Below are 15,138 nucleotides of genomic sequence, written 5' to 3'. Positions count from 1 at the left end.
ACATTAACTCATGGTTGCTCTTGGACTGTTAGCGCCTGCTCAGTGAACAACTCTGGTTACAAGGGCCTTTTATTTAGGGTTCACTTTAGATATCCTAAAGCAAATCTTTATAGCAAATTCTTCCTTGCAGAGGTGAGGCAGTGAAAGGAAATTGTCCAAAGTTACTGAAACTAAGTAACTAAGGATAAATACTATCAATTAATTATAACTAAAATCACCATTTTTCGACTTTACTGATTAATAGTGGTGTGGTGTCCTAGTGGTGAAAACACCTGCCTCCCACTTAGAAGGTTGAGAGTTCAATCCTAGGTAGCCGCAAATGGTTTTCTCCTAGGGCCCAAAGAAAAAAAATTCTGCTGTGAACTCTTTGCAGCATCAGACCAGTAAAGGCTCAGCTCCATCCTGTTGTCCCGTCAGTGACATGCAGGCAGGGGAGGCAGAGCCTCACCACTGTCATCAGGAAAAGAAAAAAAAAGTAAAAGGAAGAAGGCTGAGGTAGTTGCTGCCAGAGTCACAGTGGATGACTCTGCTTAGTGGCTAACTGTTTAAAAAAGCCTCTAAAAAAGTGCCCTCTACAGGAGGAGGCGGGAGAAGCACGTGCCTCATTTAGTCTGACTTTATGATCACCCGAGCAGCGTTAAGCAAGGGTTAAAAGCCGAAAAAATCCTTATGTAGATGAGGCACGTGGTTTTCTTGCCTCCTCCTGTAGAGGGCGTTTTTTAAGAGGCTTTTTTAAACAGTTAAGCAGAGTCATCCATTGGGGACTCTGGCAGCAGCTAACCCAGCCTGACATCAGCAGCTCTTGCCTTTTTCCTTTTATATTTTTACATTTTCATGATGGCAGACAAGAGCAGAGTTGAAATCCTCTGTGATTGTGAAACAGCTGGAAAAGGTATGTGGGTCGGAGGGAGGGGGAGGAATTCAAAATTAATGTAATTTGTAAGTAATTGTAAGTAATTTGTGTGTGTGTGTGTGTGTGTGTTTGTTTGTTTCTTCACTCAGAGGGAAGGGGGTAGGAGAGGCAGGGAGGGCAGCCCGCCAGCTTTCTTTCTCTGTGTCGGGGCAGCCTGCCAGCAGAGGCAGGTCTTTTACCTGCCTCTGCTGGCGGGCTGGCTCTTTCTGCCGCAAAAGAAAGAAAGCGGCTTTTGCCTGCCCCGCTGCTATGTCTGACTCCAACATAGAGACGGGGCAGGCAAAAGCCGCTTTCTTTCTTTTAAAAAAAAGCGGCTTTTGCCCGTGTCCCGCCTCTATGTCGGACATAGCTGCAAAAGCCGCTTTCTTTTAAAAGAAACAAAGCGGCTTTTGCCTCTTATGACTCGCCTCTATGTCGGACATAGCGGCGGGGCAGACAAAAGCTGCTTTCTTTCTTTTAAAACAAAGAGGCTTTTGCCTGCGTCCCATCTCTATGTCGGGGTGGGTCTCTCTTTTTGCCTCACCAGCCATAAACCTCACCGCACGTCACTGCGTCCCATACATACCCAACTAACTGCTAAACAGGGACTTTGTTGCATTACATCAAGTTATATGCTATTTGTATCAGAATCTCATTAATTTCTTTCCCACTAGTCAGGAACCATAGATTTTTGCATATAAAAGTTTTATTCAGTACTTGATATTCTTAAGCAGAAGCAACAGTGCCTTTTATGCATATTTTACATAAACAAGTCTTTTTAAATATTTCCATTTGGATTAGTAAACAAAGATGTTCAGAAACAACTATCCTGTTGTCCTACATCTTCATGCAAGTTTTAAAAAACAAACTGCAAAAATAACATTCAGAATAAACCAATAATCTTTTTATTATTAATTTCAGTACAAATAGCTTACTTAATCTCTTTACATCTTGTTCAGAATAAACACTTATACATTACATTACATTACAAAGTACAAATATCTACCATAGGTTTAAAGCTTAATATGTATAGTTACTTTTAGTTTGCAAACACATCTTATAAATTGCATTTGCTTAACAGCACAGATTCCTTTTGTTGTTCTTTATTTACAATATACATATACAGTATAGTTTCTAATTAATTGTAACTGTTCATAGTTACAATGGCATTTGAATCACAAGGATACCATTCTCCACCTCAAGAATTCATGTAAAATGTTAAGTGGTATGTAGTGATACATATTTCAATCACTGAAAGACCTTTCATCATCCATCAACAAGATATGTTTACAAATGAGAAACACTGATTGAAGGACCCTACTTTTAAGGAAAACTAAAGCAGTGTTGCAGTCTTGTAACTCTCAAGTTTTCTTAGAATTAAAAATCCAGGAAGTAGAACACAAAAACCATTCTAGTATTACTTCCTCAGTGGAACTGTATTATATAAGGCCCAGTTATGATTCAGTCATTCTTGTCCTACAAAGGCCAATGCTATTTTTACATTACCAATTGGAACATTATTCCTTTCCTCTACAGTTGTACTGTACAATAAGATTTTGATCCTAATTTACTTGATTGATTTATTTGATTTCTATAAGACACCCTCCCTTCCCCCATTTCCACAAGTGACTCTGGACACAGTACATTGTAATAATACATTAATGATATTCACTATGTTGGAAGGACAATTGTTTTCTGAGAACTTCAGAACATAGAATCACAAGAGTTGGAAGTGACCTTGGAGGTCATATATTCCAACCCCCTGCTCGAGCAAGAGAGTTTATAGCATTTCAGACAAATGGATGTCCAATCTCTTCTTGAAAGCCTCCAGTGATGGGACACCCACAACTTCTAAAGGTAAGTTGTTCCAGTGGTTTAGTGTTCTCACCATTAGAAACTGTATACATCCTTCTGTGTTTATATTTGTCAAGCAGTATAAACTTATAAAATATAGTTCTTTGGCTTATTGAAACTTCCTGTTCCTTCCAGAAAATACTGTTAGCATTCTTGTTTCTTTTCTCTTATTCATCAATTAGGCCCTGTTACAAATACAAGAGTTAAAAGTTAATATCATTTTTCTATTGCATTAAATAGCATTCTGGATTTATTATATTTAGTGTTAGTGTAACAAAAATGGGGAAACAGAATCAGGACCAATTTTGTCTGTCTATGCTATGATGTCCATGACATGAAATCAGACATCGAAATTTATATAATGCTCAACAAGCATTTGTGAACAGATCGTATTGCTACATATGTTGACTTTTATATCCCATCCGGGATGCTGTTCAAACTTGCTAAATGAACAATATACAAGAAGCTGCCATTCATACATTGGCACATACTTTCATTCAACAGTCAGTTCATAGTTCCAACAGGAACATTTCTGAACCAATCCTTTGCCCATAAGCCAGAGATGAATGCTAAATAAAACCCTATGTAAGAATTATTTGACGAGAGTCGTTTCAAACGGTCTTTTCCCTATCTTACCAAATACCTGAATTGCTTTTACATTTTCTTAAAAATGATGACTCCGAAGTTGATTGAATTTTTATCACATATGCTCTAAAAACTTTCAACTCTGTTGTTTAAATATACATTCTGTACCTCTCACACTATTTCCTCATGGGGTAAGCAATGCTATGCAAGGAGCAAGAAGTAGAGAGTGAAGCAAATGAAAATCAGAAGGTAAAATAAAAATCTGACTAAATCTGGTTTAGACAAACACCATTTCTTATACTTCTCCATACCTTCAAACCCATGCTTTCACTGTATCATGCATCGCCTTTTGTATTTAAAACCTCTAATTTCTATATTTTTCATTATTGTCCATTCATTTCTTTGTGAAGATTGAGTTTCTTTATTTTCCCCTTCCTCTCAACCCATTTACTCTTTCTCCATATATTCCTTTTCTGATTTGATTTCTCATTCACTTGATTTATTACAAAATCTCAACTTTGTTCATACTGATTTCTCACTTTCATATTACTACATTCATTCATCAGCCTTTCATTCTTCACCACATAAGAAACAATAATATTTTATGTTATTAAATGTGTTTTCCACCCATCTTACCATAGGGTGACTCTTGGCAACTTACAGTGTCAAAATAATCCATTCCTACTGTGTAAGGGAATTAAAATAGGTCACTTCAGCAAATTCAGTCATACAAGTTTGCTTGTAGCAATATACAGGTAGTACTCACTTATTGACAATTCATTCAGTGACTATTCAGAGTTATGACAGCACTGAAAAAGGAAACTTGTAACCAGTCCTCCAAACTGTGGCGATCTTAGCATTCCCATGTTCTCACGGTCACAATTCAAGTGTTTGGCATCCCGTAATCATACAATTGTCATCTGAGACTTTCATAGCCAGCTTCTGACAAGTAAAGTCAATGGGAAGCTGGCAGGAAGTAACAAATCATAGTCATGTAATGATGCACTTAATGACCCATGATGATTCACTTAACAACCTCACCTGGAAATGAAAAACTACTATTATAAGTAAGGAGTGATTCCCTCCACCTTTATAACTGTTGCTTGGCAATAGAGTTACCAGTCTCTTTGGAAAATGAACACTTAGTGTACCCATTTTCAGGTAACATATTGATTTTGTATGCAAAATAAATTTTATACCAATACCTTAAACATCTACTTTATCATCAATAGTTAGTGTTCTATCTCGGTCCTCCTCCAGTCATTCTGACGATCTTCTAGTTCTATATCTTTGGCTCTGTAACAAGAACAAGTAAAAGATCCCACTATGAGGACTGATCCTTTAATAACTCCTATCATTCTACACAAAGTTGATCAAGATCCTTATTTTTTTCAGCAATGCAATAAAAGGTGTTCAAGTTCATTTCCATTTCTATCATCATTTTTGACCCATACACCTATTAACTTGGCCAATTTTGAAAACCCTGCCTCCCATGAGGTTAAAATATGCCTTTTTTGGTGAGCATAGAAGTCCCACACAATTTTTTTGTCAAAAAATAGCTTGAGGTGTGGTATAATGTCCCCTGGGTGATTATTCCCTGTGATATAGATAATCCTCAACTTATAACTAAAGTTACAATGCCACTGAAAAGGTTGCTTACAATTGGTCCTTGCACTTACAACCTCTTCAGCATACCCATGGTCATGTGATCAACATTCAGCCATTTGGCCACTGGCATCCTGGGGTTATGTGATTGCCATTTGCAACCTTCCCAGTCAGCTTCTGATGAACAAAGTCAACAGCGGAAGCCATATTTGCTTAATGGCTACAGGATTCACTTAGGAATGTGGTGACTTGCTTATCAACTGTGGGAAACAGGTTGTAAAACCAGGCACAGGTCACTTAACAGTCCCTGTTTATCAGTAGAAATTATGGTCCCAGTTGTAGCCATAAATCAAGGACTATCTGTATATGACAACCCTTATTCTCCTTGCCTTCAGAAAAGCCACTGAAACGTAACTTTTTAGCCAGATATTGCGTGGAGTCTTTTAGTTGTTTAATTATCAAGTTTGGTTCACTATTTTATATATTGGAGTGTTTTAATGATGTAGGTTGTTCTTTTTTTGGATCATTGTTCACAAAACTGTTGTGTGCAACCCACATTATTAGAGCTGAATAGTCTTATAAATGCAATAAATAGGATAAGAAATGGGATATGAAAACAGTATCAGGAAACAAAACAGGAAATATACAGCTTTGTACAAATGTACTGCTCATGAATGAATATATCACAGCAATAAAATGTACAAATGGTTTAAGATTAGGATTGACTATGATTGTCTTATCTCAATTCAAAGGTAAAAAGTATAAAAGGCTTTCCTTCCTTCCTTGTAAAGATTTCAAATCGGCATGAAAGTATGCAAGTATCCTTAGAAGATATTCCATCAAAGCCTTTCAGTAAGGATAGTATAAAAAATATTAACTAACTTTAAACGAAAATAAGAATGCATATGCAAGGGGTAATATAGCAGTTTAGCTCAGTAAGGAACATATGTATGCTGGAAAGAGAAAATCTTCTGACATCCATAAATATATACATACCATACAGTACATACGTTCTCACCATTGATGCAAACTGTCAATTCTGACTTACATGATCAAGAGTTCAGCTTCATAGCGCATTAATCTGTTCTTTTCCAGTACTAGTTCAAACCATTCATGTAATAATTCAGATTCATCTTGTGTTCTTGACTCTGTTTAAGAATTTTTTTTAAATGCCAGAATTAGTTTTTTCTCCGTCCCAAAAATTGCATCAAGTATAGAGAAATAGTGCTGATTAAAATGTCCTTTTCCAAAATATTCCAGTTGCATTTTCTAAGCATTTTCAAATATTACAGCTGCTGTAGTGAAAGCTAGAAGTCCCAAAGGTGTTTTTTTTTCAAGAGGCAACTGGACTTTCTGGTTTTTCTTGGAAGACATTACTTCAAAGCTGAGCTGAAGAAGCTTCTTGGATGAGAAGCGACATGTCTTCAAAGAAAAGCCAGAAAGTTCAGTTGCCTCTTGGGAAAAAAAAGCACCATGACTTGGATGACTGAGAATCTCCATAGACATGAGGGCTAAAAGACATATTATTAAAAAGTTAAATTCTAGTTTTGACCCCACCCCAAAGGGTTGTTTCACACAACAAGTGCTGTTATCCAGCATGGGAGCTAACAGAAAACAATGCTGGCTTAACAAGGGGTTGATCACATTTCCAGCAATGAAACTGAATAGAGGTCTTGTCTGCACCAGAAAAGTGGGTAAATTGAGAAGCCTATTGAAGAATGTCTTTAGGACAAGCTATGGCCATGTCTCTACGGGATTGCAGAACTGACACCAAAGGAGCCGGTCTCCTCCTCCCTTCCCTTCCCTTCTGCCACCAATGATAATAAAAGCAGAAGACAAGTATGGGAAAAACAGGCCTTCTGCTCCCTGTTCTCCAATTGTACAAAATGAACACTCTAAGAAATTAGATAACTGGCACCAGGGGCAGGATTTTACTGGTTTGGATTTGTTTGGACCGATTTGGACGAACCAGTAGCGCTAAAGAACAGATGGGAGCGAACCAATTTGGTCCCACGAACAAATGGGCCCGTCCACCCGCCCCTCTACCTTTATCTTCTCAGCTGAGTCATGTGGCAGTGAATTGCCGCACCTCAGCTGTTTTCCTTCCCAAGCAGTGATGTGGAAGGTAAGTCTTCTCTAAACTGTGCACATGTGCGAAGTGCACGCTCAGCAAACCGGTTGTTAAACCGGTAAGATCCCACCCCTGACTGGCACTTCTGTTCTTCACTGCAGCAGTTTCCCAATTTTCCTGCCATGTGTGGCAGGAGAAACAACTTGCCACAGATTGACCACCTGGCATACCTTTTGCTACTACTTTTGAAGTGAAGCAAGGGGGGAGGGGCTGTAATGCAGAGACAAGTCAAAAATAATATTGTATATTCATGTCCATCAAGGATATATATAGCATATAAACCCATACTCACTTATTTAAAATGCTTTTTTCTCCAAATAGCTTCCAAGACTTTTCAAATCAGATTTTTGAGAAACTCTCAAGTATATAGCATGAAGGCAGTTGATATTGCTATAGTTTGTTTCCACCATCTATACTTCAAAGATTATCTCTCTTTCTCTCGAATATGTTATACATGCTTAGTTGTTTACACAACCAGCCCTTGCATTCTTGTAGCAATAGCAATAACACTTAGACTTAGAAACTGCTTCACAGTGCTTTTACAGCCCTCTCTAAGCAGTTTACAGAGTCAGCATATCTGACCCAACAATCTGGGTCCTCATTTTACTCACCTTGGTAGTATGGAAGGCTGAGTCAACCTTAAGCCTGGTGGGAATTGAACTGCCAAGTTGCAGGCAGTCGATAGTCAGCAGAAGTGGCCTGCAGTACATCACTCTAACCACTGCACCACTGAGGCTCTTGTAAATGCGCAAGGGTTTGTCGCATGGTCCCACCTCAGTCAGGGACACTTCCAATTTGTGGGGCACAATACAGCCCAAATACAACCTTATACTGATATATCACATTACAAATCTCTACTTTCAGTAGCTCTCACACAAAGTGGAGATGGATAAAGCAATAAAGCCAAACAACCAGGACTTCTCTATTGATGCCCCATTGCTAGTGATGGAATATGAACCTATATAGAAAAGCTTTAGGGAAACTTTAAAAGAAAAAGAGGAACAGACTGATCGCAATTAACCTCCTCTGTGCCCCAGAAATAATTAAGGGTATTCATAAGGCTAAGATTATTTGAGGTTTTTCTAATGCATACGTGATTGTTACTCCAGTTGTGATCCCCTTAGACACATTTTACTCAGTGCCTTTAGAGCACTTTATTTCACCCTCCACAGTCTCTTATTCAGTCCAGTAGCTAATGAGTAATTCCCCCTAACAAAAGAGCCTTTCATTTCACTCTCACACAATTATTAGAGGGGAGTTGCATTAATGTCATGGAAGACTACTGTTTGCAGGCCTGTCTCTAAATTTGGTTATTAAGAACCTTTGCAGCTCAATAATATTGCTTAACTGTGATGATTTTCTAATTAGCATAATAACACCTATTAAATCACTTGAACTCCATAAGCACAGGCCTGCCTAAATACAGCTTAATCTAATAAGACCTGGTTATTTATTAAGCAATAAAGTACTATATTTCTAAAGACTGAATGAATGGAACCGTAAGAGCTGTAACCATACATTAACAACCTAAACATGGTTATAAACAACACCCCCAAATTAATAATTTTCTAAGGTTGTTTGCCAAATCTATGTGTAAGGTTGACAAATGAGAAATAATCAGTCCCTCTTTTAGAACACCAGCTTCTGTCAATCAATCGAGAATAGAAAAAGCTGACCCTAATTAAAGGAATTAAATTACTAATGACAGGGAATGGAGCAGAAATCTTCCATCTCCAAAGCCTTGCCAAGTAACTAATGGCATAACAACTTAGCCGGCCTAACAAGAAGTCTTACATTTTTGAATGCCACAAATATCCAGTTCTTAAGACTTTGGGGCAGCTTAACCCATTTGTCCCATCCAAATGTGAACCCTTGTTTTGCTTTTTGTTGTAGTAGATAGAAATGCTTTTGACAAAGACTCTTGTAGGAGGTCTTCGTATAATTTACTACATCTTCTTGTTTGGTTCCCCTTTTATAAGAAACTGTTGCTACCATTGACTTGGTGCAGATGGAGAAGTGAGATTCCAGATCAGGAAGAATGGAAATGATTAAGCACCTCTGATATGTAATTTTCAAGGTTGCATATGAGCTGGAAGGATCAGCACAATTCCATTCCAACGAAGTACTCGGAGCAAGCAACCAGCCTTCTTTGGGGATTCATGGAATAAGGCCAGCTCACAGCAAGAAATTTATGCTGAGCACGAGGCAAATCTAAAGTCTCTCACAAGACAAAATGCGTGATGAAGACAGGGATTTTTTAAAAGGTACCACCTGCTGTGGGCTGAAAAGTAATTTGGCATACTTCGGAGCAATTAAGTAACTGTTTGCTCTTCCAGCCATCTGGTTGTTTTTTAACTACCATTGCTGTGCAATGAAGACCAGTATGCTGTCGTGTGCATCAGCTCTAAAGCTGCTAAAAACATATTCAGTCCTACCTATGGCATCTTCAAATTGCCTGTGGTTTAGATGTGCTGATACCAACAGTGATGCCCAAAGGCATCCTGATGTCTCCGGGCACTGCACTTCATTCTGCCCACTAAGCCAGCTTTGTCAATGTTAAGACTTGTGGACTTCAACTCCCAGAATTCCCCAGTCAGCATGGTCCACAAAGTTTTCAAGTTTGGAGACCCCTGCGCTAAGCAAATAGTCTCCAATGCCTACTCAGAGCTCCTCTTCCTCCTCCCTCTTCCACCCAGTCTTTCTATAATGTAAAGTTGGTGTCACTGAAGAGAAAGGTGTCTTCTTAGGAAGGGAGGAGGAGATGTGAAAGTAATAAAAGCGAAAGAGGGAGAGGGTGGCTGAATGCAAAAGAAAATAGTTCCTTCATCTTTCTCTTATTCTTTTTGATACACAAGTATAATGTGTACTGGTCTTCAACCACAATAAATCAAATTGATTGACTGATCACAAGTATAAAGTGCTAGAATTCTATCCTCTTTTAAATTTTGCCTCTTTTGATAGAAATGTGTTGTTACATGTAATATGATAAAATAGCACATAAGAATACAGATTTATAGTCACTTCTGAACCAAGTAATATATAAAAGGTAAAGATAAAGATTCCACTGGCACATATGTGTTAGTCATTCCTGACTCTAGGGGGTGGTGCTCATCTCTGTTTCAAAGCTGAAGAGCTCATGCTGTCTCCATCTCCGTGGTCATGTGACTGGCATGACTAAATGCCAAAGGTGCACGAAACACTGTTACCTTCCCACCAAAGTGGCCCCTATTTTTCTATTTGCATTTTTACATGTTTTAGGTTGGCAGAAGCTGAGACAAGTAATGAGAGCTCTCTCCATTATGCAGCACTAGGGATTCGAACTACCGAACTGTGGACCTTTCTGATTGACAAGCTCAGCGTTTTAGTCACTGAGCCACCATGTCTCTATGTAATCTATGGAGCTCTTCTATTAAGGAGGAGATCCTTCAATAATACTGGTCTGGGATGTAGCAAAAATTCCTTTTCCATTCCAGTATCTGTTTATTTCAATGTGTAGATTTAAATAAAGACCTGCTTTCCTGTATTCATGTGGGGGGAAATTGGAATTCGCTGCCCAAGTTTGCTTGTTTGTTTATTTAATCATATTTATGCCTCCCATCTCACCTATAAGGTGACTCTGGGTAGCTTTATCACTAAATAAACATGGGCAGTAGATAACTGAGCTTGATTCTGAATGACTTCATGACTGCCATTTTCTTTTAATTCCCCAATCTAGTTTACAAGCTGGAATGTTCTTGTGGCTGCTCGAACACTAATTAAATTGCCATCTACTCTAGCTGCTCACTTGTGTTAGGTGGTTGGGCATTGTCCTGTATATCTCAAGATTAGCCATGTTGTCCCCAACAATCATCATATCATACTAAGGGGGAGCATTCTCATATAATCAAAAATGCCCACAAACCTAAAAGCTTCCTGTATCCCATTCTATTCCAGTCTATTCTAGGAGGATAAAAAGTTAAATGCAACTGAGTTTTCTTACAACTTCTCAAACAGCTTCAGGAGGGCTGGCATGTTCTTCAGATCACAGTTTTTTCTGCCATTCTCACCTGCTTCTCCTCGTAGTTCCCTCTCCAACTGAACGCCATATACCTCAAGAGCTCTCTGCTGCTCTTCCACTTCTTCCAATAACCGTTGGATAGCCTGAACAAGTGAATAAATAAATCTAAGAAATAAAATCTTCAAAGATGCTACTTTCGTATACAGATAGTCCTCGACTTACAATTACAATTGAGCCCAAAATTTCTGTTGCTAAGTGAGACATTTGTTAAGTTAGCCTTTCCCCGTTTTACAACCTTGCTTGCTGCGGTTGTTAAGTGAATCATTGCAGTTGTTAAGTTAGTAACAGGGTTGTTAAGTGAATCTGGCTTCCCCATTGACTTTGCTTGTCAGAAGGTTACAAATAACATGACCACCCTGCAGTGGTCATAAATATGAGTCAATTGCCAAGCCTCTGAATTTTGATCATGTGACTGTGGGAATGCTGCAATGTCTTAGGTGTGAAAAATGTTGTCATAAGTCACTTTTTTCAGTTCCATTGTAACCTTGAATAGTCACTTAATGAATTGTTGTAAATTGAGGACTACCTGTATCAATCTCATGGCTCTCTATTCAATTAGACAGTGATTCTTTATGATAATACTGCTATTTTCCTAACTGTTAAATGGAGATATGGGAGTGAAATGTAGGTCTTTCAGCATATGTAACATACACCTCTGAGTATTTTTCTATGTCTATCCCAAGAAAATGTATTTAAACATTAAACACTAAACAGACTAAGACATACTGTATATATCTACTGCCAAATATTGTCAGGAACCAAAATAGAACTAACAAAAGTGCCTAACTGTTCTTTAGCAGTCATGCAACTGTGATAATAGCTACAACCTATTCCATCAGAAAAAGCACTAAGATTACCCACAATAACAGCACACACTTAATTGCAGAGCTTCTAAGGCCCACACATTTTGTCAATAAAATGAATTGATGGACATTAAGCCATCATCAATCCAAAAAAAAAAAATTACAGAAGTAAAAATGAAAATATCTAAAAATAAAAAGAAAAGATATTAATATAAAATTTTGAGACCTGTGAAGAGGTGGATAGTGTATAAAGAGGCCTGAAGTTTGGTTTAGTGGTTAAGGTGTTAGCCTAGGAACAGAGACTGTGAGTTCTAGTCCCCATCTTAGGCGTGAAAAACTGTGTGTGACTTTGGGCCAGCCATTCACTCTTAGCGAAGTGGGGGGGGGGGAATAGGAAGAGGAAAGAGTTTGCAATAGTGGCAAATATCTGTAGCTCAGGTGTGGGTTGGTTTCTGAACATTTCGTTATCAGCCTAGCTAACATCTTCAGTGGAGTTTAGGGGATGTCAGTGCCACTGTTCTGTTTATAATGGTGTGAGTGTGTCAAGTCTTGTGATGCGTAGGTGTGAGTCATCAGTGAGAGTGTGACAGGTCATGTGATAGGGAGGTTACATCAGGTCAGGGTCAATGGGAGGTGAACTGCTGGCAGAGGAGGAGCTTCATGGTTTGGTTGAGAGTCAGTGCAGTTGATTTGGATTCTGAGGGGTTCGTAAGCTGGTTGTAGGTCAATAAGGCTGTTGATGGAATTGATTGTGGAATGCCAAGCTTTGCCGAACTCATGAGCATGATGGATGGTAGCATGGCCAAGGAGGGAGGAGGGAGTATTGGTATGATTTCCACCTTGAGTAATTTATAAGCAATAATAAAGGTGGGATAAAAATCAAATAAATAAATCAAAACATGGAACAGATAGAAGAAATGACAAAAAAGGCCATGTTCTCTTCAGGATAGGATAAATAAAAATAATATCAAATTTCTTGTAAAAAGAACAGTGAAGGAATAGATGGCTCCATTGAGCCATCTCCATAAAGACATACTAAGCATTAATGAAGGGGAATATTTTTGCAGTTTCCCAATAATACGGCAGAAGACAATGCATCCAAACTGGCCAAATATTTTATGTCAAATACATTACACGAAGGGTAAGAAACTAAAATACCTGTGCTTTGTGAAGTCTTTTTAGTTCCTTTTGTTTAACCAGTTGCTTTGTTTCTTTTGCCAACTTTTTGTTCCTTCTAAGAGTACTTTTAACCTTCAAAAATAAACAACAGCACATATCAAAGGAAATCAATACTTTGTACTCAGCCACAGATTTCCATAGACTTTTCTTTTAATGTGAATGTTAAGTAGCCTTTGACTATGTTTGCTGGGCACAATCTGAGCCATTTGTTTTCATCAATAAAGGCCTAACCACAGTCTTAGTTAGTTAGGCATTAACATTTTCTGTCGATAATGGAAATGGTAATGTTCTGTCAATTAAGATAAAACACTACATTTATAAAACCAAGATAATAATCCTAATGGTTCCAAAGTAAACATAAGGGAATCTGGCATTACATTCAAATCTTCCTTAACTTACCATTGCGGCAAAATATTAAAGCATATACTCCACCATGAAAATAAAAAAAATAGAGTGTCTTCATGCAAAATGCAGGCAGATTTAATATTAAAAATGTCAATGTAGATGTTTTATTTATTATGCTCTATGCCTGTTCTGATTTCAAACTAATAGAGTAAAATAGCAATAAGATGCAATGCTAGCTATTTACAAGGAAAATGTAAAACGTATCCTGTCATAATGGTTGGTCTACAGAGATCATTCTGTAAGATGTTTTGCTCAAAGGGTCTCTCTGCTCCTTGATACTGTAAAAGATCTGCAACCACTGAAAGGGTATTTCTGCAGTGAGATTCTGCATGGTCACCCAAACATCCATTTGGCCAGGATAAAATGACCTTTGAGTTGCTGTAGCTTCAAGGAGAAGATGCAGAGGAGTATTTTGCTAGTAAATAAAGTGTCTCTTCAAATGATTTTACACTTGGTTCCTCCTCCACCACCTCATCACAGGGGTGGGCTTCAAAAATTGCAGCAGCGGATTCGCTGCCTCGTTGCTAGGTAGGCACAGCCATAATGGGTGTGGCCTAGTTGGTTTCCTGCATCCTGGGGGGCATTTTTCACTTTCCCCAGGCTCCAGAGGCTTTCCTCAAGCTTCTGGGAGGGCGAAAACTGTTTCCCCCAAGCTCCAGAGGCCCTCCAGAGGCTGGAAACATGCCCATTTCTGGACTTCTAGAACTTCTGGTGGGCCTGTTTTTCACCCTCCCCAGGCTCTGAAGGCTTTCATTGAGCCTCCGGGAAGGCAAAAACTGCTTCCCCTGGGCTCCGGAGGCCCGCCAGAGGCCAGAAACTGGCCCATTTCCTGACTTCTGGAACCTCCGGTAGACCCGTTTTCCCCCCTTCCTGAGCCTCCACGTGGGCCCTGCACTTACCATCAGCCTAGTCTGACTATTCTCAGCAGGTTCATAAATAGTACTGGGGACAAAGTAATGCCTTCTAGCATCTGCAGAAGAAATATGGCCACTCAACACTACTCTGGTACTGTTCCTTCCCATAGGAGTCAATCTACTGTGATCTCATCCTTCAATGCATGACACAGTGTACAGGGATATCAAAGGGCATCATTGAGGCACATACATTCAGGGCTCAGCCAAACACATTAATTTCCTCAGAAAAGGAGCAGGCTAAACATCCTCATTTGACTTCTGATGATAGCAAGCCACAATACTGGTTCCAAAAGACCAGATGCTGATGTCACAGTTCTTGATTCTGGTGCCGAGGATTTAAACCTGGAATTAAAAGCAAACCCACCCAGTCTTTCAGAAGATAGAAGACCACAGCTAGAAAGCCAGAGTCTAGCCTTGTGAAAGACATGTGTTGTAGGTTCAGTCTGGGAACAATGTCAGATTCAGTAGCATTTGAGAATTTCTGCAACCAGAATCTTTTTATTATCAGATATTCACCAAATAGTGCTTTTAAATTAAAATCTGAGGTTCCAGCCTCTTTCGTTTTTACACAATTTTCTACAGTTTAATTTACTTTCTATAGTTCTATTTTCTATGTCAAGACTTTTTTATCCTGCAGGTTATGTCATGCATTGTAATCCATTTCCCTTTTTCTTTATTGTTTTATTGTGTCTATATTTTAAATCTTGCTCCCA

General features: G+C 38.7%; 1 protein-coding gene across 6 annotated transcripts in view; it reads right to left on the bottom strand.

Annotated features, from left to right (window-relative positions):
• Window positions 1-1,759: 1,759 nt before the first annotated feature.
• Window positions 1,760-15,138, bottom strand: part of MICAL2 (microtubule associated monooxygenase, calponin and LIM domain containing 2) — a 144,977-nt gene continuing 131,598 nt past the window's right edge. For 3 of the 6 annotated variants that reach the window (XM_032223510.1, XM_032223511.1, XM_032223513.1), the window contains 4 exons: window positions 13,086-13,178; window positions 11,114-11,207; window positions 5,985-6,084; window positions 3,709-4,627 (listed from right to left, as the gene is read on the bottom strand). In XM_032223510.1, the coding sequence (XP_032079401.1) occupies window positions 4,564-4,627; window positions 5,985-6,084; window positions 11,114-11,207; window positions 13,086-13,178 (351 nt within the window). In that variant the 3' untranslated portion in view covers window positions 3,709-4,563. Of the gene's footprint in view, window positions 2,932-3,708; window positions 4,628-5,984; window positions 6,085-11,113; window positions 11,208-13,085; window positions 13,179-15,138 lie in introns of those variants that run through there. The other 3 variants (XR_004255932.1, XM_032223497.1, XM_032223506.1) reach the window with 3 other exon arrangements.

This window comes from Thamnophis elegans, chromosome 1 (genome assembly GCF_009769535.1).
Source record: "Thamnophis elegans isolate rThaEle1 chromosome 1, rThaEle1.pri, whole genome shotgun sequence".
Classification (NCBI taxonomy): domain Eukaryota; kingdom Metazoa; phylum Chordata; class Lepidosauria; order Squamata; family Colubridae; genus Thamnophis; species Thamnophis elegans.
The sequence above is the reverse complement of the archived record's forward strand: the minus strand, read 5'-3'. Positions and strand labels throughout refer to the sequence as shown.